The sequence below is a fragment of the Cydia splendana genome, chromosome 11 (genome assembly GCF_910591565.1).
Source record: "Cydia splendana chromosome 11, ilCydSple1.2, whole genome shotgun sequence".
In the NCBI taxonomy this organism is placed as follows: Eukaryota; Metazoa; Arthropoda; class Insecta; order Lepidoptera; family Tortricidae; genus Cydia; species Cydia splendana.
In genome coordinates this window covers 15,177,576-15,200,420 of record NC_085970.1, presented here as the reverse complement: position 1 = coordinate 15,200,420, position 22,845 = coordinate 15,177,576, and the positions used below count along the sequence as shown (strand labels likewise).

Here is a 22,845-nt window from a genome sequence, read left to right as displayed (position 1 = left end):
GTGTTATCTATGAATTTAAGTATTTATACCTATACATATAATACATCGTTGTCTGAGTACCTACAACATAAGCCTCCTTGAGCTTACTGTTAGGCTTATAGTCAATTTTTGTAAGAATGTCCAATATTTATTTATTTATTTTTATTTTATAAAGCCAAAATATGATAAATAAATAATTTAAGACGTCAATAAACAAAATCTAATTATTAAGCCGGTCGGAGGCACGTTTTCAAATTTTGGAATTGTCGATGATTTTTTATTATTTTATTTGAACACTTAGGTCAAGGACACACCAACATACAAGCCATCTGATGGCAAGAAGTTCGATACTTGACCAATTGGGCACATTGAAGCTTTAAAATACGTACCATCATGGATTTTAAACTGGAGAGCCGTTTAAAGTTTACATTTGACATTTCATAGCATAAGTATTGAACGATCAAACTAGGTTGAACTTAAAACGGGTCAACAATTAACAATTGCGCACACTACGAATTTGTAGCCTTTGGCGTCGAGACACTAGGTCCGTGGGGTAGGGGGGCTCGGGGGCTCCACAAGGCGCTCAGCAAACGCCTAAGGCAGGCCACAGGTGACCCTCGCGCGGGCAGCTTTCTCGCGCAAAGATTGGCCATAGCAATCCAGCGCAGGAATGCTGCCTGCGTGATGGGCACCTTACCAAGGGCGCAAAATTTTGATAGGTATTTTTAATTTCTTAGCTTTAGTTATTAGTAGTAGTTAATTTTAGTTTTATATTCATTTTATAACACTTATTATACTATATATTAACAATCTATTTTGAACTTTTACTGTGTAAAATTCAAAAACAAAACAATATGCATCTGAGTGTAAGGAGGCTAACCAAGGAACGTTGTTGCAGGCCACAACCATGAAGACCGGCTACCGCAACCTGCTGGCGATGACGGTGGTGTGCCTGATGATGGGCGCCGCCGCCAATCCGGCCAGGAGGTCGCAGGACATTGAGGCCAGGCGTCGGAGCGCGGTGGACCGGAGTCTGATCAGGTGAGGACAAAGTGTAGATACAAAGTTATTGATTGTAGAAGAAAATATATGTCTAAGGAAAAATCGTGCCCCCGAATTGGCAGCTGAACTAGCCATAATATTTGTTTTGTTGTAATAAATTGTTGAACGACGACTTTTAATTTGGCCTTACATCGACATACTACCTAAATTAACTGTCAGATTCGAAACTCGATTTTTTCTTAGTCTTTATCAACTTTTTGGTAGATAGTTATTGAGTAAATATAGAACTCAGAGCAAATCCACTTAGCCCAGAAATAACATAAGTAATTCTTATGTTGTAAAGTCAACTTTATGAAAATACTCAAGGTATAAAAAAAATATCAACATAAAAAAGGTTTATAGATTTAAATCTCAACAATAAATTCTGGCATTTCATAAAGAGAAACGTGAACAAATCAAGTGGAACAAATAAAATGTAAACAAACACATTTTAAACTTTGGTGTTGATTACCTCTAGCTAAAGCATGCAACTGATGCAACCTGTAGGGTGTGTCAATTTTCTAGGTAGGTATGTTATACACTACAGTCCGAAAAGAAAATATAGAAATTAAAAAGTGGCAATATTGTAGTGTCGTCCCGTTTTCATAGATTGTTTTGAAAGGGATGACACTACAGTATATTGTCACTTTTTAATTTCGACTTTTCTGGTCGGACTATACCTGGGGCCATTGTAATCAATGTACCCTAGCTCGATGACTTACCTTTGTAGTACCTACCTAAATATAACTAATTGGAACCATTTGAGGTTATAGGTAGTTTTGATCTGTGTCGAGACACTCACGTACCGGATCCTAATAGATCGAATACGGACGTTGTATCCTTGTAATACCTAGGATTAAATAATAAAGTAATGTAGGTAAGTATGTTGCTGCTGGAGAAAAAAAAAACACTCTGATAGATTGATATGTCTTGACGGATATTTTCACGAGTATATTCAATGAAAGTTGCATGCCCAAAAAATCTACAAGTCTTGAAAGTCAAACTGTATGTTATTAAGTTTTTTAGTTAAAACTTAAAAAAAAAAATCGTTGCATTCCATTATGATCGTATGTGCTGAGAGTAACATCGCAAAAACATGCTAGACCCAGGTTCCCTTTTAGTTGACTTTTAACCAATACTTAATATGCACGCTGCATGTCAAGGCTTCTTTCTAAATTGAGCGGTTTACTAACTCCACAGGTTCGGCAGATCGTACCCGGCAGAACCATCCGCGGCAGACATCCGAGAGCAGCTGCAGCGTCCCGTACGGCGAGGCACCAGCTTCCTCCGCCTCGGCAGATCTCAACCCTTAACCATGAATTCTGACGACCTCATATCCCTCTTAAGGTCTTACGAGGAATACGAAGAACCAACTAAGAGGGGAACCACCTTCATGAGACTCGGAAGGAGCCCGCAATTCATGAGGCTGGGCAGGTCCGGTGAGAAACCTGAAGAACCTGGTGTCTACCAAGAAAGGAAGAGCAGGGCTCGGAACCAGTTCTTGAGGCTTGGGAGGGACAGCGAGGAGTTCAACGAGGTTGATGAGGAAGATGAGGAGAGCAGAAAGAAGAGGGACGCGTGCCAAGAGTGTCAGGCGTAATCGTGTTGTGGTTCATGGCTTGAGGTTTCCTGCGATTGGTTTACCTTTTAGTTTCCTAATCTGAAATAATTGAGTAAAAAAGTAAGGTAACTTAAAATACATTGTGGGTCCATTCTGCTGCTCCATTATCAGTAATTTACATACCTAGATGTTTTTTTTATATGTACTTACGCACAAATGATTTTATGTTAAAAGTGACTGTAGACAAACCGAATGAGCCCAATTGTAAAAAAAATATTTTTTTATTTTTTACCGATCTCTCATCTATTCTATCAAATTTTCTCTCCTGTAAGATTTTGCGTGAAATCTCAAGCCATCATGTCTCTTACTGACATCCTAAAGGTTGTCTAAGAAAATGAATTTCCCTGGCTATTCGATGTTTCAAGACGCTATGGTGCATTGATGTAACAAATTTTGAAAACCTAATACGTATTTTTAAACAATTAAACACTATTTACATGTAACTATGATATTATTGTACATTTAGGTTAAAGTTTTTAAAATAGACACCTAAAAGTGGTGTGGTTTTGTGATCTTGACTTCGCATTTGAAAAATATTAAAGTATCTAAAGCAAAATGCGCTTACATTCTCTATATCTATTAAACATTATAATCGTACCAAATTCTTTATTACTACACTTACATACAGTATTAAAATGTATTCTTTTTAAAATAAACATATTTATTATAAAATAAATCCTTCTAATTTCAAACTATTCTTGCAACTGCATAAATAGAAATTTCACTGAAAAAAGGGTATTCCAGGAAAGTATCGGTTACGTGACGCTATTTTTTTAACACTTCTGACAAGGCTAAGAAGCCCATAATATTTGGCATGGTAACGTTTGATAACTTAGCTTTAAATTCAACGGTACATTTAATACCAATTTCTGCAGGTTATTAAGGTTCAAGTCCCCGACAAAGTAGACCTTTTGTGGAATACCCCAAAACATGGGTTAAGCAATTTTTAAATATAGACTGTTATAATGTTTTTAGTATCTGAAAGTATCTAAAACTAAAAATAAGGCTGGGCAACTTTTAGTTCTGGATATTTTCACAATAGATGTATTTATAAATAATAAATGTATAATTCAAAACAAGAATGTTAATTAATTAGATAATGAATAAAATGCAGACTTTATTATGTTATTGAATGTTGGAAAACTAAATAAATGCAATGGAAAGTGTAAAGGAATTGTGTTACAGTTTATTTCATTTTTATTTGTAAATAAAACGGTATTATATTTAAATTTTTTGATTAATTGGTTATTCCATCTATTTAAAACCCCTTTTATATTAACCGAAAACCAAATTTGTAACTTGATATTTTAATGGATATCAAATCAATTAACAGGTTAAATTCAAACATTATTGCCAAAAGAAAGAAATTTGGCGAGCAAGTTTGATAATTATTTTTATCGATTCAGTTTTTGGAAATTTTTATAAACGGCGGAGCCATTGGGGGTTCGCGAGGTAGCTCAATTTTTTTTGATTAATTGGTTATTCCATCTATTTAAAACCCCTTTTATATTAACCGAAAACCAAATTTGTAACTTGATATTTTAATGGATATCAAATCAATTAACAGGTTTATTTCAAACATTATTGCCAAAAGAAAGAAATTTGGTGAGCAAGTTTGATAATTATTTTTATCGATTCAGTTTTTGGAAATTTTTATAAACGGCGGAGCCATGGGGGTTCGCGAGGAAGCTCACAATTTTTTGATTAATTGGTTGTTCCATCTATTTAAAAACCCTTTTATATTAACTGAAAACCAAATTTGTAACTAAGATATTTTAATGGATATCAAATCAACTAACAGGTCAAATTTCAAATATTATTGCCAAAGTAAAGAAATTTGGTGAGCAAGTTTGATAATTATTTTTATCGATTCAGTTTTTGGATTTTTTTTATAAACGGCGGAGCCATGGGGTTCGCCAGGTAGCTCACAGAGCCATTAGTTTATCTTTGTAGGACAAATTGTCTGAGATATGAACATCTGACATAACTTTTGGTGATCCATTAGCAACCCCAAGGTGACAGGCTACCGCGACAACGGTGGCTAGCGCATTAATTATTGTCACTGTCACGTTCTGTAAATGTAAAAAATATGGCTAAGTTTCGAGACTTTCGAGTGATGCGTCGCGTCGATGGGTGAGTTAAAACAAATGGTAAGGAATACGACTTTATTTTATAGTATGTAGTTGTACTTCCGGCACCCAATCTTGCCAAAAGGCGCGCCAAAATCTTTAACAATATTTACAATATATTTTTATACCTAGTTCATTTTTGCGTCAACTATCACCAGAGATATAGACACAAAAAAGAGTTGCCACTAAGGAACGGTCGACTAAAAATGGTTGTGAGTTTAGAATTTAGTTTCTCAACACACGAACAGCTCAAACAAGTTAAGATTAGCTCCTATAAGCGCTGTTTAAGTATCTCGTGACAGCCATTAAAGCTGCTACTCGACTAATTCTCAGTTACGACTCATTTAATTGGCTATTCTACGCTTAGCTTCGAGTTGCAGCAGTAACACTTCATTATGACTGGCCGTTACATAGGATTAGAGTTTGATGGGTTTCAAGACGTTTTTAGCTTGACATTGAATTTTTTTACAATGGGTGCAGTAGCATATTTAACGTTTTATCCTACAAATAATATATTGGGCAGACAAGGGAGAAAAGAGTTAAAATCGTCTAATTTTTCTTTGAAACTTAAGAATACCAAATAAAGATACAAAATAAAAATAACTCACCGTAGAAGATCGAGGAAATTTCTACATTTTAAATTTTACTTCGTAATTTGTATGAAAAAGAACAATTTTACACAGATCCACCTAATTCCACAGTAAGCTTAATTTTAAGGCTTGTGTTATGGGTTTTAGACGACGAAATATATAATAATTATAAGTATAGGTATATTTTATAGTTCAAACACGGTTTGTAATTATACTTGATATTTTTTACAAGAAGGCACGTGGATACTTACAAGGGTACGGAATAAGGAACCTTTGTATACGAAATTAGACACAAAAATATTAATATTTGGAGCAAAATCCAACGCAAAACTGTAGAAGAATATTTACCGCTAATCTATCAATCATACCTACGGATAGACTTAGTTAAAGCGTTATCTTTCTTCATTCAGTGGTCCTATCTGGCATAATTAACTATAGGATCCTAAAAAAAATTTCCTACTTAGTGTAGTCAGACTATAATGCCTAATAGGTAGTAAAATGTCATTCCTTTAAATACGAGTATATTATAGGTATTCTTAAAAAAATTGTCTTGTACTCTTTATACCTACATACATTATAAAACAAGAAATTAAGGCGATAAAAAGAAACGAAAAACATAATAACCATATTTATTTATATACGTAATTTGAACAAAGTAACCTTTTAGATATATTACATATATTATTTATCATACAATATGCGTTTGTTTATTAAGAAACGGGAAACAATTTATCATTATAAAACGTTCCTTTTTGTGAATTATAATATAAATGACGTAGGCGAAAAGAAATTGTAATCATCTACGTCACATCAAAGACACCCATTATTACGAAAAAAGCATCAGAGAGGTTGAAATTCATTCCGAAAGTAGGTGAGCCAATACCTGTAGACTAAGAGCTAGCTGCGTAAAAGGTACTATAAACTCATATAACTTTAGTCCACATCACACGACCATGGTCGAAATACAAGTTCGTTAAAAAAATGTAGGTACACATATTTTCGAAATGATGAGTAGTTACATACCTATTATGTGATGTAAAAAATACATACATATTATCTAAGCTTGAAAATGAAAACGAGTATAATTCAGATAGCTTCGTCAATAATCATCGTGAAAAATTCGACCATAGTTGTAATAGTGGAATATAGTAACCTGAGTTTAGGTTATAAAAATCTAAGAGCATAAAAAACCATCTAGTTAAATTGTTGTGTCCTTCATTGGTGGTGTAAAAAAATGGGCGTAGTTTTTATCGATTAATGAATCCATAGTTATAAAAAACCTCTTTTGCATTTCTGCCAATGAACAACATAGGATCATGCAAACATAGGCTCGGATCAGTAAAAATAGTAAGTATGTACAGCAAACTCACTGCAGGTAGAGGGATTTTGTTGTTTTTTAAAATGGTAACTTTTTCCTGGGCTGGCTCTGTCAGTCTTGGAAATTGTCTCAATTGAAAATACTCCATTAAGGTACAATTGTAAATTTATCCGCATTTTAACACATAATAATAAAACACTGCTGCAAAAAACGGAGTACTTATATTTACTTGAAAAAGATTACATTTTGGCAACAATGTCAGATAATAATTTCTGAATACTATTACTATATTTTCCAATGGAATTAGAATTTAATTAAATGGCTTTAAGCTATTTAAAATTGAGTCAATTAGCATATAAGGACATGGTTATTTTAGTGAAAATTTGAAACCACTTATAGTACCTATCTTTACTAATTTTTTGATGTTTTTAATGCCGTTCATTGTATTTTTGCCTTTTGAATTGCGGTAGCGCACTAGCTTAGCTAATATTCAGGCTTGCCCCCAAATCAATAAAAAAATATAAATGAAATAATAAAACCCAGTTTAGTTATTCATACAAAATTAATATACCAGAGTCATAGTTTCTGACAATACTAGATTTAGGTAGACCAATCTTAGAATAAAATTTAAAAGTATTCACATCAGAACTGAATTTTTGCTATTGAATTCGAATGTAGGTAGATTATATGAAGTTATCTACGAAACTTTGATTCGTATGTAATCAGTTCCAATTGAAGGTTCAATATTTATGCAAATGCTTCATTGACGGTCCCAAGAAAAATAATCGTATCTGTAACATAACTATTTTTGAGCCTAAAAGTTTTTTTTTTAATTAAAAGTCAAGATATTATTACCTATTCAACTTATTATTCCATCATAAATTTCAACGGATTGTGTAACCACCGCGGTAACCGAAAAAAATATTATGCTAACCCATTATTTTCTGTTTTTTTTTATATTTACCTACTTACATTGTTCGTTTTTACCTCGATTCACTGTTACCCACATAAAAGTAATTTCCTTTTCTCCACATCCACAGTAAACGTAGGTAACGTACGCAACTAAGCACGATTAAATCGAGGAATTGTAGTGGAGCCTAGCGTGCTACGCACTCTCGCGTGGTGACGACGCCCACACCCCAGATCCTCAGTCTGAAAATTCTCGGAACTGGCACGCAGATATTCCCATTTAACCTCCTAAGTCCCTGAGGCCCTTATAAAGGATTTAATCTAAATCGAATTTTGAATTAAAATGGAATACAAGAAGGTTCCAAATTCAAAACTGCAATAATGACAAGGGGAACTCAGGCAGGAGGATATACTAATTTATTGTGAGCTTCGAGCAACACCGGCTTCCGACACATCGGAAGGGAGGGGCCCAAGCGATATCTCACCGTACAAATCTTTCTGCCATTTTTCGCGGGGGGAAAGGTGCACACAGTCGCACTTCTCACACACTTACATACAAAATCCAATCTGTAATGACGACACAAATACATAGAAAATGACACACGTCAAAGACAAATCTTGCAAACCTCGATCTCTTTTTGTGTACGGACGAGTGACAAGTGTCACAACACGCACACTAACACATTTTCGTTGAAGTATGTTATTGTATTCTGAGAGATGAGAAGTCGGATTTGTCGCTCGACCGATCCGCAATTTGTACTGAGCGAGCAAAATCGATAAATCCAACAATTACATGAGACTAGAATATAATAATTGTGTTTGAATGTAATTAAACGTATGATATGTAAAGAAAAATATTACATGTGAAATGTAACACTTTCTTTTTGTAAATTTGATGTCCCCGACCTCTTTTTATAACAAAAAACCGAGCAAACAGGCATTTTTGTGCAGCAGTGTTCACGCGCGCGTCTGGACTCGGTCTAGTGAAAAATCTAAGTGCAACTAGTTTTATTACCCGCGCTAGATTAGATTGACGCGCTAATCTTGTACCTCGGCAGAGGGGAAATAGGGCGAATGCCTCCCTTCCGTGTTGCTCGAAGATTGTGAGCGTAAAGAACTTTGAAGACGCTTGTCTCATTGACCTTGAAGCGAAACGTCAGATACGTAAGTCCCGGCCGAAACCCGCCTATAAATCAACTTTAACCTGATAGATTTTTTAAAAGTAAGTTCGGGTTTGTCAGCCGTATCAGAGCTCACGCTCGTAATTAGCTAGGGTCGCCATTGCCGATTATGGCATGGATAGCTATATTATATATTATATTACCTATATAATTGTTAGACGAGGCGATACAGTGAGATTTTCACACGGACGCTGGGATGGTAATTATAATCCGACTCATGAAGTAAAAAAAGCTATCAAAAATTATGGAACTGACTGATTAACCTACAACATTCAAAATCCAAAAAATCTGAATGTCTTTATTGCAAGATTATGGTACATTTACAATAGTAAAGATGTTACAATGTTTATCAGAACACATAATCTACCTATCAGAGCATGCAATAGATTGATCTCTTCAGTACTGGATAATATAATAATATCTAACATTTTTACATTTAGTTGAGCATAAGTCAAGATTGATTGGTACAACTCTGAGGAGTCATATTGCATCTCTAGTTTCATTACCTTTGTCTCTGTTCATTTTCACAGGCATATGCGTCCGGGCTCAATAGTCTGTGTTGGTTATATCCACCTAAATGTACCTACTGGTCGAGGTTATCAGTGGCTCCACAATAGCAAGTGCCTGAGGCTTAATTTGTATGTGTTCCGTGCCGACCAGGAGGCCCACTAAATTCTGAAAATTCTAAGCGAAGAGTCGGTGCAAGCACGGTGTTAGCAAGCACAAGCAATAAGCAATGGTATTTTTTGACATCATAACCATCGATATGGATTTTGGCATGAAAAAACGCAAAATGTGGTCCTCGAACCGCCTTGGAAAACAAAAACAAACGCGAGTTCAACCCCTGCCGGCGCCTAATGGAGCAAAAAGGATTTATCTATGAAAATAATACAAAAAGGGTACCTACATATCATCACAAAATGGTTAAAATGTATTTAAAAGTCTTTTTTTTTTCAGATACAGTGTTTTTAATTCGAAGCATTGTCATTTCCATAATTTTCTATCCCTATTGTGGAATCATTCCCCTCGTTAATGTATCGGTTCATTAGTGAATGGTAATGAATCGAACGGATGGAACGAATGAATGACCGAAACTCGTTTGCGATATTACTCGCCGATTGTTCAGTGATACAGACATGTGAATGGATTGAAGTTTGAGCGTTATTTAGACCGTGTGGTCTTGATAAATGTTTTAGTATTAAAGTCAGTTATTCACGAGAAAATGTGTGTGTTAAAGATTTGTATGAAATAAAAAAATGCACACTAGATTCTATAAAAATAGCTTACTTACCTTTTTGTGTGTTTAAAACTTAACGTACAGAAAAGTTAGCAGCAAAAACGCTTGAGCGTTTTGACTATTGGTGTCCCGGCAGAGATTTGCAACAATTGTAGGAAAATTTTACACTTTGAAATGTTTTTATAAACATTTTGTATGGAAGCATTATTTCTTATAAAAATTTACCAGAAATTACGAGAATTTTCACCTTTTGCTATTTCGGTAGGTAGCATCCGTCTGTCCGTATGTCACAAACATTTTATTGGGAAACTATACACATAATTTTTAAACAAATTTGGAACGTCGGTGTTAGTTACTATATACTTAGATTAATTTGATTTTTTTTAAATATACATATTTTTAAGGCGGGCACTCCATACTCTAACTAAAAGTTAAAAAAATACAAGTAGGTAACATCAACGTTTTCACATCGTTCGATAGGTCTTTAAAAATAACATTGTAAACATTGTACAGGATTTTTTTTTTAATTCAGTGAATATTTTCGAAAATAGTCGCTCCGAAAGTCAAAAGCCAGTAAACTAGGGAACAAATAAAATTGTATTATTAAATATTTTCTGACAAGTCGTATATCTTTTTTAAGTAGTCACACTATTACATAAACTGAAATATTATACCGGGTGTGGCCTGTAATACGAGCAAAAAATTAAACTGTAGGGTAGGGTGTACTTCTCATAATGACCAACATTTGTTCAGCAACTTTTAAAAATAACTTGTGGTTTGATTTTTAATACACTTTAAAGTTTATTCTAAGCCGCAATGTATTGCGAATTTTGTTATGTTTAAGGCATGACAAGCAACGTCAATCACAATGATATGGCGTGGCGATGGCGTCCATTGAAGATAATATATACTTTACTATATGAAAAATAGGGACTCTAAATACTTCATAATTTTTAAAAGTTGTTGAACAAAAGTGTCACCGTTTGAGGAGTACAATCTATGTTTTAATTATTTGCTCGTATTACAGGCCGCACCCGGTATAAACTAAAAAAAGATGTCATACATGCCCTAAAGAAAAAGTATGTTTTTGTATACCGTAAAATGGGGTGAGTAGGGTCAAAACTGAATAACATTTTATTTTTACATATGAAAACTGAATGGTGTATATAATAAGTGTTCCGGGCGTTTTTATTTTAGTTTTTATTTTATTTTGGGTAGTTCCATTTCATAACTTTGACGATAAAGAGGAAAACCCACCTCACCCCGTAGTGCCTCGTATTTGGGGTGAGAGGGGTTTTCATACAAAGGTGATTTGGAAGATTGTTGGATCGATTTTTTTTATTATGCGTATTACTATAGCTCCATTTTAAATTGGAATACATTATTTTTGTAGCAGTAGCCTTAAAATCTCTTCTCACCCCCCTCTCAAATCTTCTCTCCCCATTCATAACCCACCTTTCCCCGCGAAACATACTCACCCCGTTTTACGGTATTGTATGAAATCCTCAATAATATGCGTGGTCAGATAGTTCAAAATATGTACCCTCAAGGGTTCTGAAACTTCTGAATAATCTCACGAGACAGTTGGTACTTTATTTATTTATTCATGAATTGCCGTAATCAAATTCAGGCTCTACGACAAAACAGGAATAGCTACAACCCTATCGAGACGTGGAAACGTTTACTGTTATGTTATTGTTAAGTCGGCATAGAATATAAATGGCTGAAATGCCAGTAAAGATTTCGAAAAAAAGAACTCTAATAAAAGTTTATAACGTCGATATTAATACAGCCTGAATCCTGTTTGTTTATTCTGGACTAAAACCATTTAGTCACAGTGTTAGAGTAAAAACAAATGTACCCTAAATTCTGATAGTATTCAGAGCCTATAATGTTTTAAGAGCATTGTCTCATAATTTTTGCTAACACCATATTGGTCAATAATGGCATGTAGGTACTTACTGATGGTTACTGTTTATGTAGGTACTTACCTACTATACTTTACGTACCTAAATTTCTCAGGGTTTCTTAAGCATAACAATTAAAGAATTGTAAGCTTGAAATGCATTTTAACCTTACAATTCTTTAATTAACGAACAAAACAAACAGAAAAAAAACAAAATAACGAACAGAACAAAATTAACGAACATACAATGGACAAAATTATTAGTAACATCAATGAACACAAAAGTGCAGGATTTGATAAATTAAGAGCAGGAGATATTAAATTTATTACTAAAGAGATAACACCAGTACTTACACATCTAACAAACCAGTGCATATGCTATTCTACATATCCAGATAAATTAAAAGTCGGATTAATCCGACCCATACACAAAAAAGGAAGCTATACGGACACTAATAATTATAGACCAATTACAATACTCTCCATAGTAGATAAAATAATTGAAAAATATATAGGAAAAAAAGTTAATGATTTCTTATCAAGTAACAACATAATTCATGAGCGACAATTCGGCTTTCAAAAAGGCAAAAGTACAACACAATTATTGGCACAATTCACTGATGAGATAAATAAACACCTAAGTGACAGGAAACATGTAATAATAGTACTAATTGATTTCAGCAAAGCATTTGATACCCTGAATCATCAAATTCTATACGAAAAGTTCCAGCAAAATGGTATACAGGGGCCAACACTAAACTGGTTTAAAAGCTACCACCTAGAAAGATATAACACAGTCAATATAGCAGGAGAGCAAAGCGAACTATTACAATCTTTTCATGGGACAGCACAAGGATCCATATTAGGGCCTACAGAATATCTAATATATGTAAATGATATGTGTAACTTATTCCGATCCGCCTCTGTATACCAATTTGCTGACGACACTTGCCTTATAACATCAAACACTAATATAAAGATCGCAGAGTGTCAAATGCAAAGCGAATTTGATAAATTATGTAAATGGGCACATGATGTTGGGCTATCCCTTAACTATAAAAAGACTAAAGTTATGTATATCCACTCACCATATATTAAGGTTACCACAACTCCTAGAATAATAGCCCACGAACATTTGTGTATGCACTCTCGGTTATCAAGCTGCAATTGTGAGTCGTTAGAGATAGTTGAAAACCATACTTACCTTGGTCTAAAAATTGACAGCAAATTCAACTGGGGGCCTCACATTGACCATGTGTGTAATAAACTGAGGGCAATACTTAGTAATTTAAGTATACTCAAATATAAAATGCCATACAACACACTCCGCTTGCTATATATGGCCCTAGCAGATTCCGCAATTAACTACGGGATATCTAGCTATGGACGAACATACAATACGTACCTACAAAAAATTTATAATATACAAATAAGAATACTAAAAACCATAGTTCCATTAAAAATTAAGCAAAAATATAAGCATAACTATGATAAACTGTTTCAATATTGTAGAGTACTTAGCATATTTAATAAAGTAAAACTGGCTGTGATTCTTGAATACAAAGACTTATTAGGAAAGCTGGATAGATACCATAGACCGACCAACCTCAGACAATTACCCAATGAACCTCAGTTTATAGTCCCTAAAACAAATAATGAATATGGCAATAGAGTTTGGAATTCATACTTACCTACTATTCTAAACAACTTTCCTAATAGAGTATTACTAGAAATAATTAATAAGCCTAATAAGATTAAGTATATAATAAAAAAAGAACTGAATACCATAGTACAAGAATAATTAATAGTTAAGTAAGCACATAAATATAATACATATACACATACACATATATAAATACATAATGTTAATGATAATAAATATTAGAATTTAAGACTAGGGATTAAGTCCCCCACACTACCTAGTAAATAAAATCTTAAATATCAAAGATTGTAACTAGGTTTAAGAAATTGTAATGCTATTAATATTTTTTTGAAATAAACAGATTTAATTCTAATTCTTATTCTTCTTCAACCACGTTAGTGCAAATGCCAAAAAAAAGTTTGCAAGTGAATCGCCAACAAAGTTGATCACTAACATTAATTTTCTCTACAATAACCCTGATATTGAGCAGTAAAAGAGGGACAATAAATAACCCCACGAGTAGTTTTTCCATATTTCACAATAAGAAAAGTTTATGTGCTCGAGAAAACATGGTTTTTACTCCCTTAAGGTTTCAATAAGATTTTGGCATCGTTGTTTGCTAAAAGCGTTAAGTTCCAACTTTCTGGCTGAGTACCCAGGCGCCACTTAGCTTTTAAAACAATGAACTTTAAATTGGAAGTGCGAAATGACTACTTTGACAAATGTTTTTACGGGTTGGTACTACGGATAACTGTATATTTAGTAATATTTATATATATTTTTGTTTAATGGTTGTAGGTAAAACGTAGTGGTTATATTCTCTTTGGTTGTTGGTATGTACATTAGGGTGGAGCGTCGTTGTATGGAAAAAAATAAAAATTTGATTATCAATGTGGAACCGGTACCAAAAGTTGCAGTTTGTCATGTCGATTATAGTGATTATATCAAGTTTCAAAATCAACACTACTTTTAGCCCTCTACTCAGCCGCTAAAGAAATTAATAAAGGTAAATTTTCATCAAATATTAAAATATACTATTTCACTAATATGTGTACATTTTATTGAAATTATATAATACTTAATAAGCGTATAATAAGTTATTAACAAAATTTTAGTGCATTTGTCAATATTTATGACATAATATAATTTCAAAATTTCATATTAAACAGCTTTTTCATGCAAAACAAGGAAAATGCTACAGTGAAAAAAAAATTATACTTATGAGGTTTTTTTTTGACATTCTTGTGTCAAGGTAACAATGTTATTGATTACGAAAAGTATCATTTTACTGCAAAAAAGGGTTTTATATGTTTAAATAAGCGTCAAATTTCGCCCATCGGCATCGCTTACGCCCTTTTTGGGTCATGTTCACACGTATGTTAGGCATATATATAATTATATTAGTATTATTTTCATTATCTTATCATGTTCAAAATAGTTTTCACTTTTCTGTTATGGGTTGTAAACTCCAATTTGTCACAATATCCGGGTTAAAGGGCATTTTCCATAAAACCCCTATTTACGTGGTTTTACCGTGTCATAAAAATATACGTTATAAACAAAAATAAGTATAGGAATTGAGTATATCTGTAAGAAAAAGACGTTATTTAATGAATAAAACTTGTTATAAAAAAAATAAGCATAAATTAAATTTATTAAAAATATACATATATTGCTATATATAATCGAATAGTAGAGGGCTAAAAGTATATACCAATATTTTTTTTATTTTTTTTCCCTTAAATAACAAAAAATTAGACATCCTTTTAGAGGGGTTCCATTACTATGTTCAAGAATTTTGGATTTCGTACCACCCTAATGTACATCATGTTTCATTGTAATTTGTGTGATTACGTGGTGCTTTCCGTAGAAAACGAAGCGCCGAAAGCAGGCGTGGCTCACTCCGCGATTTCGTCGCTTTGCAACAGGTAGCTACAAGTACATCCGATCCACACCAATTTTGGTGGCTAGCCATAAGCCGCGCGTGGCGCTGTCGCCACCTAGCGGCCATATCTGTCCTGATCGTAATAGACGCGTTTTGTTAGAGAGTGAGTCTTCTGTACCTATAGGCCGACCGTTTAACTCAGTCCTCGCCTGCGCGGTGCGGGGGCGACTGGGCGGGACGACTAAGGGTGGCGGGGAAGGTGCGAGCGGCAGGCGTAGGCGTAAGCGGTCGGTCTATAGTACTATTATTTATTCTGTCCCGGAAGCTCCGGCCCGGCTCCTCCTCCATCCTCTACCCGGGTTCCTCAGCTGCTGCATCAGAGCCCAGGAGCGCGATCCAGATTTCACAAATTGTTATGCCATTGAACTGGTTTCGATACGACCTTGATGATCGTTTTAGGATTTCACTTCATTTTGCATGCACCAATCAGCATGAGCCATAGACTAGGAATCCTCTAGACGGAGTTTAGAGCAATAATTTCATGAAACCGATGCTGCCAAAAATGCGGGGGCGCGGGGGATGAGGTGAGCGAGGGTCCGTGCCGTGATTGTTCCGTTCAAAGACACGGACGTCACACAAAGACAGTTTGACTCGAAAATGCAGTAAAACTACCGTATGCGTGGCAGAGGGGGTAGAGCTATTATGCTCTGTCTGGAGGATGTCTTGTAGTAGTAGTAAAATACTTTATTGTACAAAAAGATCGTCTTGTCTGTGGCATAAGCAATCTTCAAGGTCGTATCAAAATAAGATCAAAACCGTAACAAATAGTTAAATTGGAATCGAGCTCCAGGATCCACTATTACAATTTTTCTATTCCATATTAGGTACCTACACGGTCTTTTTTAGGGTTCCGTACCCAAAGCTTAAAAACGGGACCCTAATACTAAAACGCCGCTGTCCGTCTGTACGTCCGTCTGTCTGTCTGTGTGTCACCAGGCTGTAACTCATGAACCGTGGTAGTTGAAACAGTTGGAATTATCACAGATGATGTATTTCTGTTGCCGCTATAACAACAAATACTAAAAACAAAATAAAATCAATATTCAAGTGGGGTTCCCATACAACAAACGTGATTAGTTGTCGATTTTTGCGTAATGGTACGGAACCCTTCGTGCGCGAGTCTGACTCGCCCTTGACCGGTTTTTTAAAGTAAATACGTACTTACCTACAGTTTCTAATAGACCCATCAATCCAGCTTTATCAAGTGAAGCATGAATGACAATCACTCAGTAATGATTTATACTAGTATCGGAGATTAATGGACGCTTTCCGTGGCGTCTGCTTAATCATGTTGCGTATGTTAAGATAGCTTGGAGGATGTTTAGTTTAGGTTGGTTTAGGAATCCGCCGGTAAGAGAATGAATTAAACTTGTGGCGTCTCCTCTGACACTGCCAACGTCGTGCCACAATGTTCTAACAGATGGCATTAGGAACCTAGAACGCAATTAGTTAGAAACGCTTACGGAGTTTCAAATGTGAGTTGCTATATATATACAACTTAAAATTTTCACAGATGATGTATTTCTGTTGCCGCTATAACAACAAATACTAAAAAGTACGGAACCCTCGGTGGCCGAGTCCGACTCGCACTTGTCCGGGTTTTTTTTCTTATACGTATTAAACGTCTCTTACGAAACATGTTAAACTGAGAGGAGTCCGTAGACAACCTTACCTCATCGGGTAGCAAGATTCGGCATATACAGGATGTTGCAACTTATCCCTTTAAAGAGTTTAAAGGACCAGATTATAAGAAATCCTCAATTCACGTCTCATAACTATCTTATAGTACTAAAAATTCTGCTTAAGGAAAAATACAAAAGGATGACGTTATAAAGGTATAATTTTTTCCTTATCAAAGCCCTTTATAGAATATAGATTATAGAATAGATTATTAATGAACAGAATCCAAGGTTCAGACATAAAATCAAACTTAAATATGATTTATGAAAAATAAAATACAAAACCTCTTAAAAAAAACCGATTCACCCCATTTTAAGGGGTAAATCGGATCAAAAAAAACTCTGTCATAAAATCTTAATTAATAATGGTTAACAACTGTTAATCATATGATTAAGAATCACAAAGGTCAAATAATTGAGATCAACTATCATTGGTATCTTTAATGTTGCATTTGAGCATTATTTTTATTCCTCCTTTCTAGTTCAATTTTTTATCACGCCACCTAACAGGAAGCGCAACATAATATCACTCCTATATGCTACTATATATTTTAACAATAAATCCAAAACATGCTAATGGCCATTTAAGTAGCAACAAAATCGAATAACTTAAATGAAAATAAACAAAAGCTGTAAACTTTTGCAAACCAAAACATGAAAAATCACACATATCCGATTCACCCCATATGAGAAAATTAGTTGTTGGTAACAAAAGACTCTACGTAGGGACAGCGGTTTCGTTAAAACCTTATTAGCAGCTGTAGTCATATTTTCTCCCGACCATTCCCCCTGATACCTCTTCTTTTTATACGTACGCACCATCTAAAACATGCGAACATAAAATAAGCCAAAAAAACGTCCAAAAACCTTGTTTTATAATGTGATCCTAATCGCCCCGAATCAGATGATCCGAATAACCCCATATCATATGTTTGAATTATTTTCGCGTAACGGAAATATACCTTTAAATACAATAAAAACAAAATCAAATCAGGAAAGACTATGCGCCATTAACAATAAGTAACAACAATTACAAACCTTTAGCCTTTTGCGTTTACTTTTATCACGGACTGTATTTGCACATTTTTTACATCGGCGGTAAAATCAAAATACACCTGTACGAGCGACTCATCGGGAAGTGTCACCGTGATCGACGCGTGACTCTTTTCCAATGGCAGTACCTGTGGCAAGTTGGCAACATGCGTTAGGAACAGAGCGAACGCGGGACGCTGATTGACTGGCTACATAACTAATCGCGATCTTTCAAATTTTACAGAAATGCTTATTTTGATCCGATTTCCCCAGTGATCCGAATCGCCTCGGTCTACCCTAAAGGGTTAAAAAGTAGGTAATAACTTAGTAATGCAGCCCATTTTTAGGGTGTCTAAAAATATAAAAAAATACCTCATCTAGTAGCATGCGACTTACTATACTTCGTGCGACTTATACTTCATTCTGCTAACAAAAAAACATTGCCGAATCAACACCTAGTGCTTTTTAATTCCTATTAGTTAAATTAATATTCTGTTTCCGTAAATTTAAATCTGTCATCACAAAGCAGGCAGCTAGGAGTCAATAAGTATTATATAAATTTAAGCTAAAATACCCAGAAATTCATCAGTTGTAAAGCTTAATCCATGAGTTTTATCCAATAAAAAAAAAATGTTAATCTATATTTAATAAATTTCACTGGTCTAATCCCCGTTACACGTCGATCAATACAAGGCATTGAAAGCCCATTAGTATCCTTTAAATCTTTCGCACGATATTATAATAAATTGCAAACTACAGTATGTAACTGAACGAAAAGCAATTAGGTACTCAAACCCCTTAATGTTTAGGTCATACTGAGCAACTTTTACTATGGCACCAACCCCGAAATCGCGAATAAAATATTGACTCTCCCAATGGAAATTTCAACATCAGACCAGCAAAATGTATAAAACATCCAATTTTTTTTCCGCGTTTTCGGGGTTGGTCCCTTAGTAAGAGTTGCTTAGTATGACCTAAACATTAACGGGTTTGAGTAATTGCTTTTCGTTCAGTTACATACTTATAGTCCCAATACCAACGCTATAAATTACCTACAATAACGTCAATTTGAATAAAATACGGCTTTCTTTTCTGCCTAGCCAACAATGTCAAAAGTAGCCACTTTTCTCTCCAATTTTTAAGGCTGGGCGTTCTTCGGCCGAAAAACTGATTTCCATTCACTCGGGAAAATGGCATTGCCGTAGGTATCTGATTATCATAACATATGAAAGATCGATGTCTTGTAACATTTTATTTTAAGTGAGTAATATGGTGGTTTTATTAATTATACCTATAGTCTATCTTCCTTCAGTCGTCTCTCTTTAGGTATTTAAGTAAAAAAACAAATTGTACATTTTCGGGTAGTTATAATATTTATTGGTTAACCAACAAAATAAAAAACCCCCTGGATCAGTCACTGAACGACCTGACTTTAGCGTACATTATTGATCATGTAATGTTTTCATGGCTCCTTAAGCCAGTTGAGGGTAGGTTTTGTTTACTTTTATTTAAATACCTAAAGATACAGAGTATACCAACTCCTCTGCCTTGTGTCTTTTTCCGGACGGTGACGGAATGAACGTCATAATCGCGGCAATACACAACTACAAATTTTTAAATCAAAAGGAAAAATTTTAATATTTGCTTCGGCCAAGACTCAAACTTGCGACATCTTAGAACCGGCCCAATCGCTCTTAACCATCTGAGCTACCGAAACTTATCAGAAACGTGTGAATTTCTCTGATATGTCAGGAACATACCGCCTGCGGGAGAATGTGGCTCTATTTTGACGTAATCTACAATGGAGAATGTGGGCTCTATTTTGACGTAATCTACAATAAGAATGTGGGCTCTATTTTGACGTAATCTACAATGGAGAATGTGGGCTTTATTTTGACGTAATCTACAATGGAGAATGTGGGCTCTATTTTGGCGTAATCTACAATGGAGAATGTGGGCTTTATTTTGACGTAATCTACAATGGAGAATGTAGGCTTTATTTTGACGTAATCTACAATGGAGAATGTGGGCTCTATTTTGACGTAATGTACAATAAAGTACAGATTGAGTAACCGTGTAAATGGATTGTACGAGTACATTATGTGCACTTGCGTGCAGGAGCTTCGTTTCCGGCCGTATATAATCTTATTAACCCTCTGCGGTGCTCAAACTGTGCTTGATGCTGACACATACCGTTATTGAAGAGAGGCCGTTGTCTCTTTAGACTCAAAGGGGCATGGCACTCTGCGTCCGATTCGCACGTCGCTCTGAAGTTTGAGCGAGACAACGCTATGCGCGTATTAAATATATCAGCGACGTCCCGCTCGCACGTCGGACGTGCGAATCGGACGCAGTGTGGTGCCATGCCCCTTTAGGTTCAATATTGCTATTATAGCGGCGTGCGAGCAGGTAGTAAATATGTACTTAAATATTTCTGCCCAGGGTTGAAAGAAGTAGGGGAGGTAGGGGACCATTGGGCAGTCGGGAGGCTCGGGCACCATCAAAGCAGGCAATTAAATCAGGACGATTGACGACGGACTATTGATTGTAAATAATATAACTTCTGGCTTGTAGCGAAATTTATTAAGTTAGTACTCGATTGAGATTGAACCGATATCAGAATTAATAGCAGCAGGAAAAATATGGACAGGTGTTTTTATTACACATTCTAAATAAAAAAACCGGGCAAGTGCGAGTCGGACTCGCGCACGAAGGGTTCCGTACCATAATGCAAAAAACGGCAAAAAAAAAACGGTCACCCATCCAAGTACTGACCCCGCCCGACGTTGCTTAACTTCGGTCAAAAATCACGTTTGTTGTATGGGAGCCCCACTTAAATCTTTATTTTATTCTGTTTTTAGTATTTGTTGTTATAGCGGCAACAGAAATACATCATCTGTGAAAATTTCAACTGTCTAGCTATCACGGTTCGTGAGATACAGCCTGGTGACAGACAGACAGACGGACGGACGGACGGACGGACAGCGGAGTCTTAGTAATAGGGTCCCGTTTTACCCTTTGGGTACGGAACCCTAAAAAGTGAAAGGTACATACTTTCTAACTGCAATTCCATTATTTTTGATTAAGCATACTTATCGCAAACACTTGTATCAAAATCTTTGTTAGGAAATGTCAGTCCAAAGTTTGAGAACCCCTTGGAAATGTAGTGGTAATGTCAATGTTGTAGAAAATAGAGACACGGTTAAGGCCCCGGCCGTCATATTGCATTACCGGTTCTAACCAGATGTAACAATGCCACGTGGGTTACTGTTCATTGTCAACTTTTAACTATATCTGCAACCCGCAAATTAGGCTTTTTACAAGCTTTTATTTAACTTGCCGTGTTAAGAATGACTCACGTTAGACCGGGCCGTGTCCGGGCCGCAGCTTCCGGCGCATAGTTTTCTATGGAAAGCATCACTTGATCTCCTGTCATGTCATAGAAAAGTAAGCTCCGGAAGCTCCTGCCCGGACACGGCCCGGTCTAACGTGAGTCATCCTTAAGCTAGTGAGGGTCAAATCTTCTCGACTTCCGATTGAGCTGAAATTTTGCATAGGCGAGGGGGGCCCAAAGCGAGCATACTGCTCAAAGCGAGCACTGGTGCTCACCTTGAAAATATAACAGCAATAGCGGTGTGACTGCGTGGAGAGATCCGCCCCGCTATGCTCTGTCTGCCACAATTGGCCACCGCCACTGTTATAGTAGACCCAAACCAAACGGACGACTGGGATCATATCTCTATCTCTCTCACCCTACCTTCAACCATGCGAGCGTGAATGAGAAGTTTTACGACCCCGGTCGTCCGTTTGGTTTGGGTCAACTATAATGACCGTGCGCGTCATAGTGACCAAAATTACGATTTGATAAGTTCAGATATGAAAAATACAAGTTATGTATCGAGTGTTTTGTGGATTTGTGAGATCGTTGTTGAAAAACGTTAAGTAATTGTAGTATGGATTGACAGTTATTTAGCTTTTTGTTTAGGTAAAATATTCATGAATGTGCGCGAAATATTTGAACGTTAGGTTTGAGTACAATGTGGGTTTGGTCGAAACGGCAAAGCGGGCAGGGCAAAGTGAGCATGTGTCCACATACTGCAAGTTGTAGGCACTTGAAAACTGCACAACTTATATTGGTATTGAATCATTTTACTGTGACTCATGTCAAGAGATATAAGATAAAACAAATGTTTGTTTGATGAAAAGTTTATGTTTTTAAGAAGAAGAAGAATTTTTGTCAAGGCTGTGACAATTTAAAGTACCTATGTTGTATGTTTGGTAAGACGTGCCATTTATTGTTAAATTTCTTACGTTTTGACTCTGATTAAAGTCTATATCAAATCATTAAAGTTTTATTGATGGGATCGACGTAGTTTCTGTCCTTATCTCCAAATAAATATTGTATGGGTATTGCATGAATTAAGTGTGCTCATTTTGCCCCCTTTGTGCTCGCTTTGCCCAAAACCTGTGCTCGCTTTAGGCCCCGCCTCGGGCAAAGCGAGCAAAAGTAAAGTTTTCGTAATTCGTTATTTTTATTAGTTTTCCTAAACTTTGCAGTATATTGAAGTATGTATAATTAAACTACGATAAATTCAGCTTTAAACAGCATTCAAAGTTAAGTGTTACTGATATTTTC

At 35.6% G+C, this 22,845-nt stretch overlaps 2 protein-coding genes across 3 annotated transcripts in view; one reads left to right on the top strand and one right to left on the bottom strand.

Moving 5' to 3' along the window:
- Positions 1–2,681, top strand: part of LOC134795064 (FMRFamide-related peptides-like) — a 52,315-nt gene extending 49,634 nt beyond the window's left edge. The window contains exons 2-3 of one of the 2 annotated variants that reach the window (XM_063766903.1): positions 878–1,020; positions 2,230–2,681. In XM_063766903.1, the coding sequence (XP_063622973.1) occupies positions 887–1,020; positions 2,230–2,620 (525 nt within the window). In that variant the 5' untranslated portion in view covers positions 878–886 and the 3' untranslated portion in view covers positions 2,621–2,681. Of the gene's footprint in view, positions 1–877; positions 1,021–2,220 lie in introns of both variants that reach the window. The other variant, XM_063766902.1, reaches the window with a different exon arrangement.
- LOC134795220 (transient-receptor-potential-like protein) overlaps positions 1–22,845 on the bottom strand; it is a 395,634-nt gene that overhangs the window by 229,040 nt on the left and 143,749 nt on the right. The window lies entirely within an intron of this gene.